Source organism: Paramormyrops kingsleyae, chromosome 20, assembly GCF_048594095.1.
Source record: "Paramormyrops kingsleyae isolate MSU_618 chromosome 20, PKINGS_0.4, whole genome shotgun sequence".
NCBI lineage: Eukaryota > Metazoa > Chordata > Actinopteri > Osteoglossiformes > Mormyridae > Paramormyrops > Paramormyrops kingsleyae.
Genome location: NC_132816.1, coordinates 22,002,794 through 22,018,112, shown reverse-complemented (window position 1 = coordinate 22,018,112; position 15,319 = coordinate 22,002,794). Strand labels below are relative to the sequence as shown.

Genomic DNA, 15,319 nt, shown 5'->3' with positions numbered 1-15,319 from the left:
CCAAACCCCCCCACCGTCCAGGCTAATGTTACTGCCTGAACCCAAACCCCCCCACCGTCCGGGCTAATGTTACTGCCTGAACCCAAACCCCCCACCGTCCAGGCTAATGTTACTGCCTGAACCCAAACCCCCCCACCGTCCAGGCTAATGTTACTGCCTGAACCCAAACCCCCCCACCGTCCGGGCTAATGTTACTGCCTGAACCCAAACCCCCCACCGTCCGGGCTAATGTTACTGCCTGAACCCAAACCCCCCCACCGTCTGGACTAATGTTACTGCCTGAACCCAAACCCCCCCACCGTCCGGGCTAATGTTACTGCCTGAACCCAAACCCCCCCACCGTCCGGGCTAATGTTACTGCCTGAACCCAAACCCCTCCACAGTCCGGGCTAATGTTACTGCCTGAACCCAAACCCCCCACCGTCCGGGCTAATGTTACTGCCTGAACCCAAACCCCCCACCGTCCGGGCTAATGTTACTGCCTGAACCCAAACCCCCCACCGTCCGGGCTAATGTTACTGCCTGAACCCAAACCCCCCACCGTCCAGGCTAATGTTACTGCCTGAACCCAAACCCCCCACCGTCCGGGCTAATGTTACTGCCTGAACCCAAACCCCCCCACCGTCCAGGCTAATGTTACTGCCTGAACCCAAACCCCCCACCGTCCGGGCTAATGTTACTGCCTGAACCCAAACCCCCCACCGTCCGGGCTAATGTTACTGCCTGAACCCAAACCCCCCACCGTCCGGGCTAATGTTACTGCCTGAACCCAAACCCCCCCACCGTCCGGGCTAATGTTACTGCCTGAACCCAAACCCCCCACCGTCCGGGCTAATGTTACTGCCTGAACCCAAACCCCCCACCGTCCGGGCTAATGTTACTGCCTGAACCCAAACCTGCCCTCCGGGCTAATGTTACTGCCTGAACCCAAACCCCCCCACCGTCCGGGCTAATGTTACTGCCTGAACCCAAACCCCCCACCGTCCGGGCTAATGTTACTGCCTGAACCCAAACCCCCCCACCGTCCGGGCTAATGTTACTGCCTGAACCCAAACCCCCCCACCGTCCAGGCTAATGTTACTGCCTGAACCCAAACCCCTCCCCCCAGGGCTGATTTTACTGTTGGAACCCAAACTCCTCCCCCACCCCCCAGCTAATTTTTTTGCAGGAGCCCAAACACACACACCTCCCACACCCCCGGCTAATTTAACTGCAGGAGCCCAAACACACACCCCCAGCTAGTTTTAGTGCTAAGACCCAAACAGCCCCTCCCCTCTCCCGGCCAGCCAATCAGCACAAGGCTTGAGCGGTATCTAATTTTTCATATCATCATACATTAGACCACAGAATACAATATTTTAACAATATTCAAAAGCTATTCCGGTATTTCCCAATAAAATTTGCCTGGGTAGGGGTAATATTGTAATACATCCCCCCTTCTGCCTTTCTGAAATTAATATGCCAAGGTAGGCGGTCTGGCTTTACGATTACAATCAAAAAACAATTACAAACAGCTAATCCAAACGGTTCACAAGTTTAGACAGTGATAAATTCGGCAGGAAATTTCAAAAGCAATACACAATAAAAACATGACCTGTGCTGCAGTGACACAAATGTTATCTGTACTCAGACCCCTGCTCACATGTTGCCATAAGTCACATGACAGTTGCCAGCACTCCCAAAAAACTCATTAGGCAGCCCCAGGGGTGCCAGAAAAAAAAAAAACAGGAAGTGGCAGCGAACGGAAAAGTTTCTCTGTGCGGGCTGGCCTGGCGGGGCCTGTGACGTCACCACATCAGAGGCCGTCTTTGTGTAGTGCCTGTGTGTGATTGAAAACTGTCAGACTGGCTCCAGTTCATCAAAATAAAGCTTTTAAACATTGTTTCCGTTGACGGTAAATGCTGATTTTTATATTTTTTTTTGCGCTGTTTCTCGATAGAGTGGTAAAACTTGACGACCATGTTTGACTGTAAATGCATGCAGAGGCTGTTCCTCCCCCCGCGGGTAAACCAGCTCACCGGGCCAATAACAGCATATAACCATCAACCAATGTAAAGCGAAATCGAACAGTCCAGCACTGTTTTACTGATGTATCTGGGGAACAAACTCTAAGAAAATTTGGGAATCATATATTCACATACTCAGTAAGCAGAGCTGATGTTTCATGTGACGCTTGCATCCATCCATCCATCCATTATCTGCTGCTTGTCTGGGGTCGGGTCGTGGGGGCAGCAGTCTAAGCAGGGATGCCCAGACCTCCCTCTCCCCAGCCACCTCCTCCATCTCCTCCGGGGGATACCAAGGTGTTCCCAGGCCAGCCGAGAGGTATGATCTCTCCAGCGTGTCCTGGGTCTGCCCCGGGGCCTCCTCCTGGCTGGACCTCCCCAGGGAGCCGTCCAGGAGGCGTCCTAGATAGATGCTCCTCACCTGGCTCCTTTTGATGCGGAGGAGCAGCGGCTCCTCACCCTGTGTCTAAGGCTGAGCCCAGACACCCTGCAGAGGAAACTCATTTCTGCCGCTTCGATCTGTGATTTCTTTCTTTCAGTCCTTACCCAAAGCTTGTATAGACAAGAGAGGGAAGGAACATAGATCGACCGGTGAATCAATAGCTTATACTTACATTTATTTATTGATAAGCTGCTTTTGCAGCAAGTGACGCATGCGCGAGATAGACACTGCACCCCAGGCCAGGGAGCCATAACGGTTAGGAAGGGGCAGACTCAGCCCCTAGATAGTGATCAGCAATAACCGAGCGGCAAAAGCTGTGGAAACCCAAACAGGGACGACACCCAGAGAGCAGAGGGGAGTCGGTCATACGTTGTGCCCCGCTGGGTGAATGTGTGGCAATGCACTTCCGTTTTTCTATTCCTACAGTACACAGCTCAGACTGAGGGAACGCATAATAATACAGGAGCTGCGAGTTTTGATGATACAAAAATGTCACCTGGGAAATTCCCTAAAGGAGGCAAGATACGACATAGACGCTCCCGCGGAGGCACATGGGGGAGGTCGCAGCACAGCTCAGAGGTGGACAGAGAGGCTCTTGCGGAGGCACATGGGGGAGGTCGCAGCACAGCTCAGAGGTGGACAGAGAGGCTCTTGCGGAGGCACATGGGGGAGGTCGCAGCACAGCTCAGAGGTGGACATAGAGGCTCTTGTGGAGGCACATGGGGGAGGTCGCAGCACAGCTCAGAGGTGGACATAGAGGCTCTTGTGGAGGCACATGGGGGAGGTCGCAGCACAGCTCAGAGGTGGACATAGAGGCTCTTGTGGAGGCACATGGGGGAGGTCGCAGCACAGCTCAGAGGTGGACATAGAGGCTCTTGCGGAGGCACATGGGGGAGGTCGCAGCACAGCTCAGAGGTGGACATAGAGGCTCTTGTGGAGGCACATGGGGGAGGTCGCAGCACAGCTCAGAGGTGGACATAGAGGCTCTTGCGGAGGCACATGGGGGAGGTCGCAGCACAGCTCAGAGGTGGACATAGAGGCTCTTGCGGAGGCACATGGGGGAGGTCGCAGCACAGCTCAGAGGTGGACATAGAGGCTCTTGCGGAGGCACATGGGGGAGGTCGCAGCACAGCTCAGAGGTGGACATAGAGGCTCTTGTGGAGGCACATGGGGGAGGTCGCAGCACAGCTCAGAGGTGGACATAGAGGCTCTTGCGGAGGCACATGGGGGAGGTCGCAGCACAGCTCAGAGGTGGACATAGAGGCTCTTGCGGAGGCACATGGGGGAGGTCGCAGCACAGCTCAGAGGTGGACATAGAGGCTCCCGCGGAGGCACATGGGGGAGGTCGCAGCACAGTATTCCAAGATCAACAGGTCAGTGTGTGTGGTGATGAGCAGGCCCCACCCACGCTGCCGGAGGATGGAGAATCCATGCACACGTCACCTCAACCCAAAGGCCGCTGGCTGTTTTTTCCTACCTCAACCTCACAATATGGCCCTTTGCTGGTCAAAGTGAAGCAAGAATGGGCAGCTGTGATGTAACCCCCTTCTTCCCGGAATGAGGTTCCGTTTGCTAAGTTGGGCTGAAATCTCAGTGCCAATCTTCGGTCACAGAGCAGACGCCCGCTTTGACTTTGTTTAAATAGGTCACGCGTCAAAATGACTTGCATCACATGCAACGTTTACGTTTATGGCAATTATGAAATGTTTACAAAGGCCAAGTTTTGGAATTGCATCCAAAAGAAATTCCATTATTTATGCGCCGTTTGAACTGTGATTCCGACACACACCTGAATCAGTCTGAACCGGGTCATATGACCGCAATCTTTCTGGTTTTTGTTTGAATGCTTCCTCTGTTTCCCTGCCTCCCCCTGTCCGTCTTCTGCACGTGAGGCGTCGAAGTCGCAATTACAGTCCCAGCAGTCACTTCTGTACAAACCCAATAACATTCGGCACTTTTAGCAACAGGCTCGACTGCTTTGTGACGGCGGCCATGAAGATGGACTATCCCTAAGCAGCCGTTGGTGTGGTGATGCCATGTGACGTCACACGCTAACGCTGCGTCTTTGTGGAGCAGAGTGTGCAAAGCCCCACAGCCGGGCCCCCGAATATGCGCGCTTGTGGAGGAAGGGAGTCTGGGGGGGGGGCACTGTCTCAAACGGGGGACACTCCTGGTGTCTGTTATTTGTTTTGGCTTGAGTGCTGCTTCTCAAGCATGTGAGGGTGTGTTTGCTTGGCTGGGGGGGGTGGGGGGCATGCTCTATGTCTTATCTTTGTTTTATTTGCTGTCTCTGTTTCTGGATCCCAGAAAAGGGAGAGTGCACCATGAACGGTGCAGTGACTGGAGCATGTGACTGTGGCAGCTTCCCGCCATATATGTCTGTATGAGGAACTGCCCACCCCCCCCTATGAAAGAGGAACTGAAAAAAAATATATTTAAAACCCCTCAATAGAAACACACAGCCCAGAGACCAGCTATGTTTCGGGAAGTACAAACTCCACACTCTGCCCAGAATCGCACAACAATATATTTTAAAAATTGCTGGTTTACGTGTCTGTGTGTTGGTATGTGTCTGTCTGTCTGTGTGTCTGTCTGTGTTGGTATGTCAGTCTGTGTGTGTTGTATGTATGTGTATCTGTGTGTGTCTCTCTCTTTCTGTCTGTGTGTCTGTGATTCCTGGCATTTTTCTTGGTTTATTTACACATGCTCACTCTTTGCCAAGCTGTCACAGATTGTGTGACCCGCTGTGGTGGGACGAGGGCCCCAAACCATGCATATTCACACAAACACACAGACGTGCAAAGACACATGCTCAGACACCCAAAGGCCCTCTAGAAACAAGACACTGAGGTGGAGCAGAGAGAGTGTGAAAGGGGCGGGGGGGCGAGAAGTGGGGGTGCGGAGGCTTGGCGGAGTACACTGGAGGGGCGGTGGGGTACACTGGAGGGGCGGTGGGGTACGCTGGAGGGGCAGTGACTGCTCTGCACCATAGATGCTCCGATGTCACCCTACTAACAAAGAAGACAGCAAAGCCGGGCAGGTGACTTCTGGAAAGTTCCGACTAGGGTCCATTTCCAGTTAAGTAATGTGGAAACTGGATCCTGGTCATATAAGGTAAATGAGTGGGGCGGTTCTGATGCTGCGGGCAGCGTGCTGACGTGTGCAGTCGTCATGCTTGGGGGAAGCGGCCTGTTAGGTAATCAGTAGCCAGTAAAGAGACGGAAACAACAGCAGCTAAATGTTATGGCGCACAAAACACAACAACATGCAAACTAATACATGAAGGTGCAGCCTGCAGTGAGCCTGAGGGCCGCGGATTTAGGGGGTTTGTCCGAACTTGTCAATTAATGAATGACTTAAAGAGGTTTAGGTTTAGCTGCCAAGGTGATCGTGTTGCGTCAAAGTTAAGTCATTCAGGAGGAGGGAAAGGTGGGGAATTATGGGAGAAATATGGGTGGAGAGAGTGAGAGAGAGATAAGGAGGAGGCGTGACAGCAGGGTTATGGAGAACGGGGGGGAGGGGGGGTCTCCCAGGTGACACAGGTTCTGGCACATGCTCACATGCAGTGTTTACCTGTCAGCCGAGTGTCACGCCCCTCAGCTGAGTCACGGGCCTGAGCATGAGGTAGGGGGCGTGGGGGGGAGCGGGAAGCAGCGTGTCACTGCTGACAGATCAGGGCGCCGCCCTTGGGTGCCCCCGTCAGCTACGTCATGGAACAGTCCACAGGAGCTCCAATTTCACAGCATACCTCCAGTAAGCGACAGGCTGTGATTTCACTCTGCGTAAGACCTCTGGCCTCACATTATGTACTGTCACTGTAAAACACAGACCCACCCATCCATCCATCCATCCATCCATTTTGTAACAGCTTTCCCTGGTCAGGGTCACGGTGGGGGGGTGTACCCCAGACAGGACTCTTTGCAGGGATTCACCCAACACACAATTTACCACTAAGGAGACTTTAGGGAGGCTGTTAGCCAAACTGTGGGATTCGAACCCCCAGGCCGGGGGTGTGCGGAGTGAAAGGTGTTAAAAGCATCACATCTGATCTTCCTGGCATGCAGGGCTGCAGGTTTCCCGGCCAGCAGTACAGCTTGTTCTCTAACTAACATCCAGCTGAAGCACATGTACAGCAGCGCACTGGACATAAACTGCATGTAAACGGGGGGGGGGGGATCCCGATGGGAGGGGCGCCAGCCCTGATATCAGAGTCAATAAAACCTTATAAAGTTTGCCTGCTGTTTGTTCCTTTGCCGGCTCACTCTGAGTGATAAGCAGTCCATAAAAAAAACACTTCAGTGTTAAGCATCTGGTAATTACCGGAACATTCCGGTTATTATTAAAGATGGGTCTAGGCTCAGGAGGTCTGTGATCTTCAGGGATTCAGATCATTTTCTCCGTGCCAGTCGTCCCCCAGTAGCTGGACCCCACCCACCACACTCCAGGGTCAAGGCTGGAATCATCCATCTTGCGCAAACACCAGACGGGCTATGAAACCGTATTTAGCAATTCTGAGGTAAACGCCAGCAGATCCTCATTTCTGCGCAGCCCAGGCAGCTCCCACGTACAGAAGTGTCAGGCTGACATGTGGCACTTCCTGCAAAGCCGTTTCCTTCTCTAGAAACTTGACCACTGCCTTGTTTGCAGGACCAATGGGATGGCAGCACTCTGGTCATGGGGCGGGGCTACTGTCAGGGTCCCAGTTTGACCGGCGTCTTCTTCAGCTCAACTGAGGAAGTTCCAGGGTATGAAGAAAAGTTACCGTATCTGTGCCCAGAGTGATCCAGATGCCCGTGGTGCATACCGTGGTACACCATGGGACTTTTCACAAGGGGAACGAGCAGTGTGTGTGTGCATATGGGTATATGGCCGGGCATTAGCTAAAAGTGCAACTCTCTGATTAGGGTGGACAGGAGGGAAGTGTAGGAGGAAGAGGAAGGGGGGAGTACTTCCTGGCCTCATGCACTTTTTCCGTGGGGTTCAAATCCTCTTTTGTCTGCTGCTGTGTTTTTAGCTACAGAACATGTGTTTCTCTTTGGGTAAAATAACTCTTATGGATGTTTTGATGTCCTGAGCAAATGCTGTGCTTAAATACGTCAGACATACACACTGACATGAGGGGGGCAGCCATTCTCTCTGGCAACAGCAAGGTGGGCCAACGCGGCTCTATGGGAATACAACAGCAGAAGGGTGGAGAACAGTGGAGAACAGATTCCACAGCAGATGGAAACTTCTGGGCAGGTTAACTACAGAGCTGCTAAAGTGACAATGGAGAGCTTATGGAATAGGTGGGAGATGAAGATCTGGAGGACACAGTTGCAAAGGTCAACTTCCACTCAGAGTGACCGCTGCACCAGAGTTACAGCAGGCAGCCGATCCCAACATGCAGGGGGTAACAAGCAGCTTTAATCGTCATAACTAGCCGACAGGGGAAAGGAAGCAGCTGATAAGAGGGTCGTTAGAGAGGATGGAATCAGACAAAAGGAAGACAGGGTCAGAAAGCTGAGAAAATGAGAGCTCAGGAGAAGAAGGTAATCAGGAACAAACCCGGCAGTCCCACTGAATGCCTCACGGGAAACACAGGAGCATGTGGACAAAGTTTTTATTGGGAGAAACAGAGGGAAAAAAATGTCTTTTGGTCAATTTGTAGTGAAGTCTCCCTGCATAATAAACCATCAACCCCCCGCCCCCCCAAGATACATTCCAAAAAAAAAAGATAATAATCATACGTACACTTAAGCATTAAATCCAATCTTATCCAGTACACTTGTGGCAAGTGATAAAAAAAAGCATTTAGGAAAGTTACAAAAAGGCCGAAAGGCGTCAAAATATCGTGTATTCAATACAAACCCAACGTTACATTCAGGGGAGGGGAAAGGCGCGTGTATGAAACAGACAGACTTCGGTTAGTCTTAAGGCACGAGCCGGGCTGCTACATTCGCTGGCGGCGTCACAGTGCGATCCTGCGTGAAATACTGCTGTCACAGGGATCCGTCCTGGATTATCACTTTAACGATTAAAAAAAAAAAAAAAGATATAAATCCTCAACATATCACTTTTGGACGACTTGCGGACACGTATTAAGAATTCTTAATATATTCTTAATATTGCTACAATGAGACCTAAACACACAAAAAAAAAAAATATAGAAATGTAAACAAAAACGAAATAAATATTAAATTATCTCTTTAACCACATCAAAAGTAAAGCAGAATATATTACTGTAACGACGCTCCACTTTATGCACAAGAAAGGCCATAATTTAATGATCTTTGGCTTCATCCATCGATAAATATAGCAAAAAATAACGTAGCCTATACTGTTCAAGATAATAAATAAGTTAAATAATTCATAGCAAGTTGCTGGATGCTATGTTACAAACAGCTAAAAAAGATCTGCAGCAACTCCCGAAGCAGAGTGCTTATGGCGTACACGGCGGTGCGCGCCGGCAGCCGGCGAACGGCGGCCCGCATCACTGCACACCGCCGGCTTTGGCACAGAGCGACCTCGCGGCCCCGGAAGGCGAGCGCCGCTTCGGGCTCTCAAAGGACCACAGTCTTTAGTTTCAGTTTTTCATCAAGGTGCGGCGCAGCAGGTGTGGAAAACCGTGATTTTACGCACAGGGAATGCCTCCAAGGTGACATTAAATAACGCAACGTCACATTATAAAGTCCTATAATAATGCACGTGTCGATCGGACCCCCTCCGGCTGCTTCTCAGTCGTCGGAGATGGACAGGCGGCTGAAGATGGGCAGGCGTTTCCCCGCCTCCGGGCTCGGGGAGTCGGAGCCGCTGGTGTAGCTGTCCCGGTCGGAGATGGAGTCGGAAGGGCTGTGTGCGCGCTCGAAGACCGGCGACGGGGACCTGCGGCGCCGGCTCGGGTATGGGGGAGACGGGGGGCTCAGCTGGGTGCCGAAGAAACAGTCGGAGGACGGATCGTTGTAGCCGGAACGCAGGGGGGCGAGCAGCGCTTCGAGGGACCGTCCGGGGAAGGAGAGGCCGGGGGGCAGCCCGTCCTCGTACAGGCTGAAGGGGCAGGAAGAGGGCGGCGGCGGCATGCGGGACACCGGGCTCCCACGGCCGGAGAAGCCGGCGAAGCTGACGCTGTGGTACAGAGCCGGCCGGTCCCGCTCGCCCGCTTCCCCGGGACCGAAAGCACAGCGCTCCCGGGGCGCCGCAGTCTCCCCCTGGGAGGGCAGCCGGCGCTCGTCAGCGTTGTGGATGAAGTGGCAGCGCGGTCCGTAAGGGCAGTAGCCAATGGTGTGGAAGGTGCGGCACGGCTCCGTCTTGTACTTGGGGTGCCGGGACAGGTTGCGCAGCTCGCCGTAGCCGTGAGCGAACTGGCACTTGTCGCCGTACTTGCACACGCCGTTCTCTTCGAAGGGCCGGCACAGCTCCGTCTTGTACCGGGCCGAGTTGGCCTGCGCGCCGGCCCGCTGCTGCAGCACCTCCTGCAGGAGGAAGGCGTTCTCCTTGTTCATGACGGCCAGCGGCTCCTCGGCGAACGAGAAGCCCGGACAACCGGCGAAGCTGCCGCTGCTCGACTGGCTGCGGGAGTAGCAGCGGTTGGTGCAGCTGGAGCCGCTGAGCGGAACCCCCACCGCCTTCCTGTCAGCCAGACCCAGAGGCATCTTGGCCACATTCAGTCGTTTTTCTTGCTAAAAGAAACAAGACAAACAAATTAAGCCGTGATTTTAGCTCCCCCCCATCTTTACACCGCCCCCAAACTTTAAGCATGGATCACTAACTCATTGGCGTCTTTGGGGAAAATGTCAACCTCGCCCCCTCACTGGATGGAGTCTTACTCTGGGGGTCACTTTGTTTTCTTTTTAAAGTCCCGCAGAAAACTTACGCTCCATCTGCCGTCCCCGCATTTCCAAGGCACTACTCACCGTAAGCAGAAAGTCAATGTCGCGTAACATGGGCAGGATCGTCGCAGACATTTTCCGCCGTTTGTCTTTGCCGTAGTTTTTACGGAAATAAGGAAAATCCTGCTTTGCACCAAACTCCTTTCCAGCGGCAGAGGAAGGAAAGGCGTGCGGCCCTGAAATGGATCCAGCCGGGAGATTAAAAGCCGCAGCACCACCGGACTCGCCGTCCGCCTCTCTGCTATCACACTTGGCGGTGAATGTTTATGAAGGTCGGTGTCTGGGGAGGAGCCAAGGCGGCAGGAGGCGCCTCCGAGGACGGGGAAGCTCCCCGACACGCCCTCCTCTCACTCCCATTCTCCGCTTTTGTTTCCTCCCTTCTGACTTACGGGATGAATGCGAATAAGACGCAGCTTATGAGCAACTTAAAAATTACACCCCAAACATGACAAACGATATATGTATATATGCCTCGCATCTGCCTCATTTGAATATCAAGTTTAAAACAGATCAGACCTTGTCCCAAAACGAGTGTCTAATATAAAGTGATCATGTCCTGTAAGAGAGCGACGTAACCTCTATACGAAACGCCCCTTTAGTCAACTTTGGGTTAAATCGGAGAAGTTCCAACACAGGAAGCATATTTATTTTTATTCGCCCCTCCCCCAGCATATGTTAGCCATAAAAGTCTATTAAACAATATGCGTCATCGTTCATCTTTTATGGTATTTTAGCCTAATTTTCAGACTTCTGAACTGTTAATGACACTAAAAACGGAGGTGTAATTCTTAAGTTCGTGTCAAGCCTGAAGACTTCAAGTTATAAATAAAGATAAAACGATACTAGCGATATGTTTTAAGTGGCTTTTGTTGAACGAATTGGAATGATCTTTATATGGCGTCAGGTTTAATTTGAAAGCAATAATCTGACCATCGTGGGCTCCGATTAATCACCCTGTTGCACCAGTATAACGGTATATAGTTCACGGGCATACAGTGTGTGTTTGGCACGCGAGCGTGAGCAATGGGGCTTTCCTCACGCGCCCAAGTGACAGCGCGCGCGCACGCGCGTCATATCGTAGAGATCGAATCCCTTTCGTGGGGCTTTGCAAGAGCATAATGCATAATGTCTGATCTTCTCCTCCAACATTAAGAATGAAACTAGACGGCTTAACTTACACTCAGTTAATGAATAATACTAAAATATCCACTCAGTTTCATTTATTTTAAATGAGTCGATATTACAGTTTGTGTTAACTTTACCAGCTTGCTCAGTTTGATAAGTGTTCATGTGGTAAGAAGGCGTACAATATTAGATCTCCCAGAATATCATTCTTAAAGTAAGATTATTTACAAATATGATTCCGCTAAGAGCGATGGGCTTCCCCAGCGGATGCATCTGGCACAAACGGTTTAGATATAAATAGCGCGCGCCATGCGTAGTATGTTGAAACAGTACGACGGCGCCCCCTTGTGTTTAATAAATTAGAGCGCGTGCCGGCGTAAACTTCACGGCTTCGTTAGTGTTAAAGTAATTTGTGAGATAAGAGCGGGCTCAAGGCATCAAATAAAACAATACGTCTAACATATATATATATTTGTAATCTACTATAAACTTCATAACCATCTTGGCATATCAGATTTTTTGGTATGTGGGATTATCAAACCTGATCATAAACCACCAGTTTGGCACCAGTATCGTCAGGCAGGGTATTTTATTTAAAGTGATGTGCACGTGGGTCAGCCAGGGGGTTAAGGGCCTTGCTCGAGGCCCCCCAGGTGAAATCACTCTGCCACTACTGGGATTTGAACCAGTAACCTGTACTCACAGACACAGCATCCTAACCAAGTCACACACTGCCCCAAAACACAACAAATCTGTACAGCATTTGTTAGTACAATGCGGCTTATTACCATTTCCCATAGAAATATTGTGCTGCAGTCTTGTTCTGTTTTAATTGATAATAATAATTGATACTGCATTGATCCCCGTGGAGAAATAACTGCACTGCCTTATTGCTGCTGTTGTGGGATTTTGCACAAAAGTGCCAAATAAAGTCATTTGATTTGATGATTTGGGATTTGACCGTAGCTCTATCCTTTACGAGCAGAAGAGGCCCATAGGTGGATTGATGGATCTGGACTCGGACAGTTGCCAGCGACACTGCAGTTTCTCTGCTGCACTTGTTAAGCCCTGATCCGTTAGGCTGAATGTGTCCAGATTCTGTTTATCTACTGTATTGAACTAATGCTATACTAATACTAATCAGTGTTTCGCGATCCGCTCCTCAGGGACCTGCAGACAGTGCACATTTTTGCTCCTTTAATGTGGGCTGTCTGGCAGGGAGCTCGGAAGGAGCAAAAACATGGACCGTCTGTGGGTCCCCGAGGAGCGGATCGCGAAACGCTGCTGTAACCTCACTAACATGCTGAAATGTCAGGCGATTTACCTGCACGCATCACAGCCACGACCGAGTTCCCAAGCAGCCGCTTCCGTGTGACATAAAACCCCGACTGGGGCAACTTCAATAGAACAGTTTAGGATCCTCGCTTGTCGATTTTGCGGCCTATGAAGAGCAGCGGAGGACTTCTGCGAAGGTGCAGACGGAGCCATCAGCCAGCCAGGGTCTTTGCTGGGGGGGGGGGGGCTCATGGCGTTCCTGCAGCTGGGACGGCGCTATTTGTGGAGCCCGCGTCCCAAAACTATTTCTGTTTGTCACATGTAACAATTTTGTGAAATTCCTCTCACCATAAATTGCAGGCCGCTGCCCTGACCCAGCCGCAGAACGTCCTTTTCTTGGATGATTAGGCCTTTGGATTATATAATTTGTTGCTAGAGACTTTTGGACCGTTCCTCAGCCGGATTCAGTTCCTCATAGAAGATCGGCAGTAAAATTAGGTGACGAGCAGAAATAAATGGATGAAATTAAACCAGCAACAGAAAGTGAAGTGAAAAGCATTGAGAGCAAGTTAGAAACGTTCTGCTTCTTAGTGTCTATCATGCTGTCACTAGTTTGTTTAAAAGATGGTTCTGGTGTGAAGGAAGGAGTTTAGACGTCGATGTGGACGCAACGAAAGGACCGGAGCTCAGGGTGTGTTTTGAGAGCATCCTCAGACGCCCAGTCTGCCAGGCCATCTGTGAAACATCGCGGCCCCCAAGCAGCACTTATGTGGGAACCCGGCCTCGTCACCATGGTAACCACCAAGGGGAGCGTGGGGTGTTTGATTCACATAAATGCATCTTCCCGTTCATCTTGATAATGGGCATTTTGTCCCCATGATTCCTCTGAGAGGCTTTTGCATGAAGGTTGATGCAAGAGAACCGAAATCCACAGATGACAAGTTGTAAACAGGAAGATAAAAGCGCGATTCCGCTTCACACAAACCGCGGGTGAGCATAGGGCCGGCCTGCTCGTGGCTTGCAAACACAGATTGCAGATTTTCTCGCCTGCTCCGAAGAGACGGCCGTGGACAGATTTTTTTCAGTGGGTCGGGAAAACAAAAGTATCCCAAGGTCCAGTGGAGCCCAACCCGAAAGTCTCAGACGGAGGTATAACCCAGGGCAGGCGCTGAGAGGGACAGGCGGAGGAAGGTCACCTTTCAGCACAACATTTAGCTGTTTCCTGTCAGTCACCTGACCTTCTGGCACCGCTGAATATCCCCTGCAGTTACGGGCTAAACCACATGTTTGTAGTACAAAGCAAACATGCTGCTTTTAAGGATCCAACCTCAGACATGTAGAAATCTGCATATATGTACTTCATATTTACACTATTCTGAGGACGCGTGTAATAATGAATGTAAATGCTAAGAAATCATTTTGGGGCAGCATTTGGTCCTGTGGTGTGGTTTAGTCAGACTTTCTGCTCATCTCTGGAACAGTGTTTTCTGAAGATCCACTCTTCAATAAATCATCAGTGAATCCCCCCCCCCCAACACTGCTCCACCTTTAGCCTGACAATGGACTCTGCAGTCCCTCATTTCATCCTCCACAAACCAAAACACTAGCACAATACTACAAAGAGTCTGAAAAAGTTGATTCTGATTTCACAAGCAAACTTGATTTTTTCCCTCTTGTGCTCAGTGACATGCTGGGCTGATCTGGGCTCACACAGTAGCCCAGTGTACTCCTGCCTTTGGGTGGAACCATGGCCTGAAATCTGAGTAACTTAATGCCACAGTGGAGACTCTGGTCGTTTGTCCTGCAGGGCGGCGACCTGCTCATGCCAGGGAATGGGAGCCCCTCTCATCTTTTTTCTCTACTCCGATGGCTCTTTGCCCCCAAATGAGGCCCTGAGGCCCAGTTATCTCAGACGTTCCCCTATTTGGACCCCCAGATGAGGCCCTGGGGCCCGGATATCTCAGGCATGCCCTCATCTGGGCCCCCAAACAGCTGGGGCGGTTTTATCAGCTCTGGCTTCCACATTCTCAGCTGACCAGCAGGTTGGTGTTCCTGCCAAACAGTTGTCCCGCCAGTTCGCCTGTGCGAGTCCAACCCGGAAATGCCCAACCCGGCCTCACAGGGGCCACAGAGCAAACCGATGAGCAGATCTGTGCAGTGACGTCACACATAAAGAGTTTGTGCTTCACTGAATCTGCATACATCTCACTGCACGCTGTCTGTCCTTCTGTCTGTGAAACCCTCTCCTCATACCTCAGGTCCCCGTCTTGACAGCAGCCCCGAGAGGCTAAATGCTTGATTAAATTAGGCTACAATCACAGCCTAAATTTATTTTCATCTCACATTCACCCATTAGTGGCAGAGGCTGCGATGCAAGGTGCTAACCTGTTCATCAGGAGCAATTTGGGGTTCAGTGTCTTGTTCACTTTGATGGGATCAGGAGGAACTGGGGCTCAAACCCACAACCTTCTGGTTGCTGAACAGTAGCACTACCTCCTGTGCCAGCATCACCCCACAGACATTTGATACTTTATAAATCTCCCTAACTTGCTCTTTGTGGAGTAAGTTGTCCATGAAGAGCAGCCACCTGTAGTGGCACCCAG

General features: G+C 51.1%; 2 protein-coding genes across 6 annotated transcripts in view; both read right to left on the bottom strand.

Moving 5' to 3' along the window:
* The window catches only part of LOC111848464 (E3 ubiquitin-protein ligase TRIM35-like), a 172,592-nt gene that overhangs the window by 111,988 nt on the left and 45,285 nt on the right, over positions 1-15,319 (bottom strand). The window lies entirely within an intron of this gene.
* On the bottom strand, positions 8,034-10,604 carry LOC111848344 (mRNA decay activator protein ZFP36L2-like). The gene is made up of 2 exons (XM_023820247.2): positions 10,341-10,604; positions 8,034-10,106 (listed from the first exon to the last, which is right to left on the bottom strand). The coding sequence occupies exons 1-2, from the start codon at positions 10,389-10,391 to the stop codon at positions 9,165-9,167; spliced, it is 993 nt and encodes a 330-aa protein (XP_023676015.1). The 5' UTR covers positions 10,392-10,604; the 3' UTR covers positions 8,034-9,164.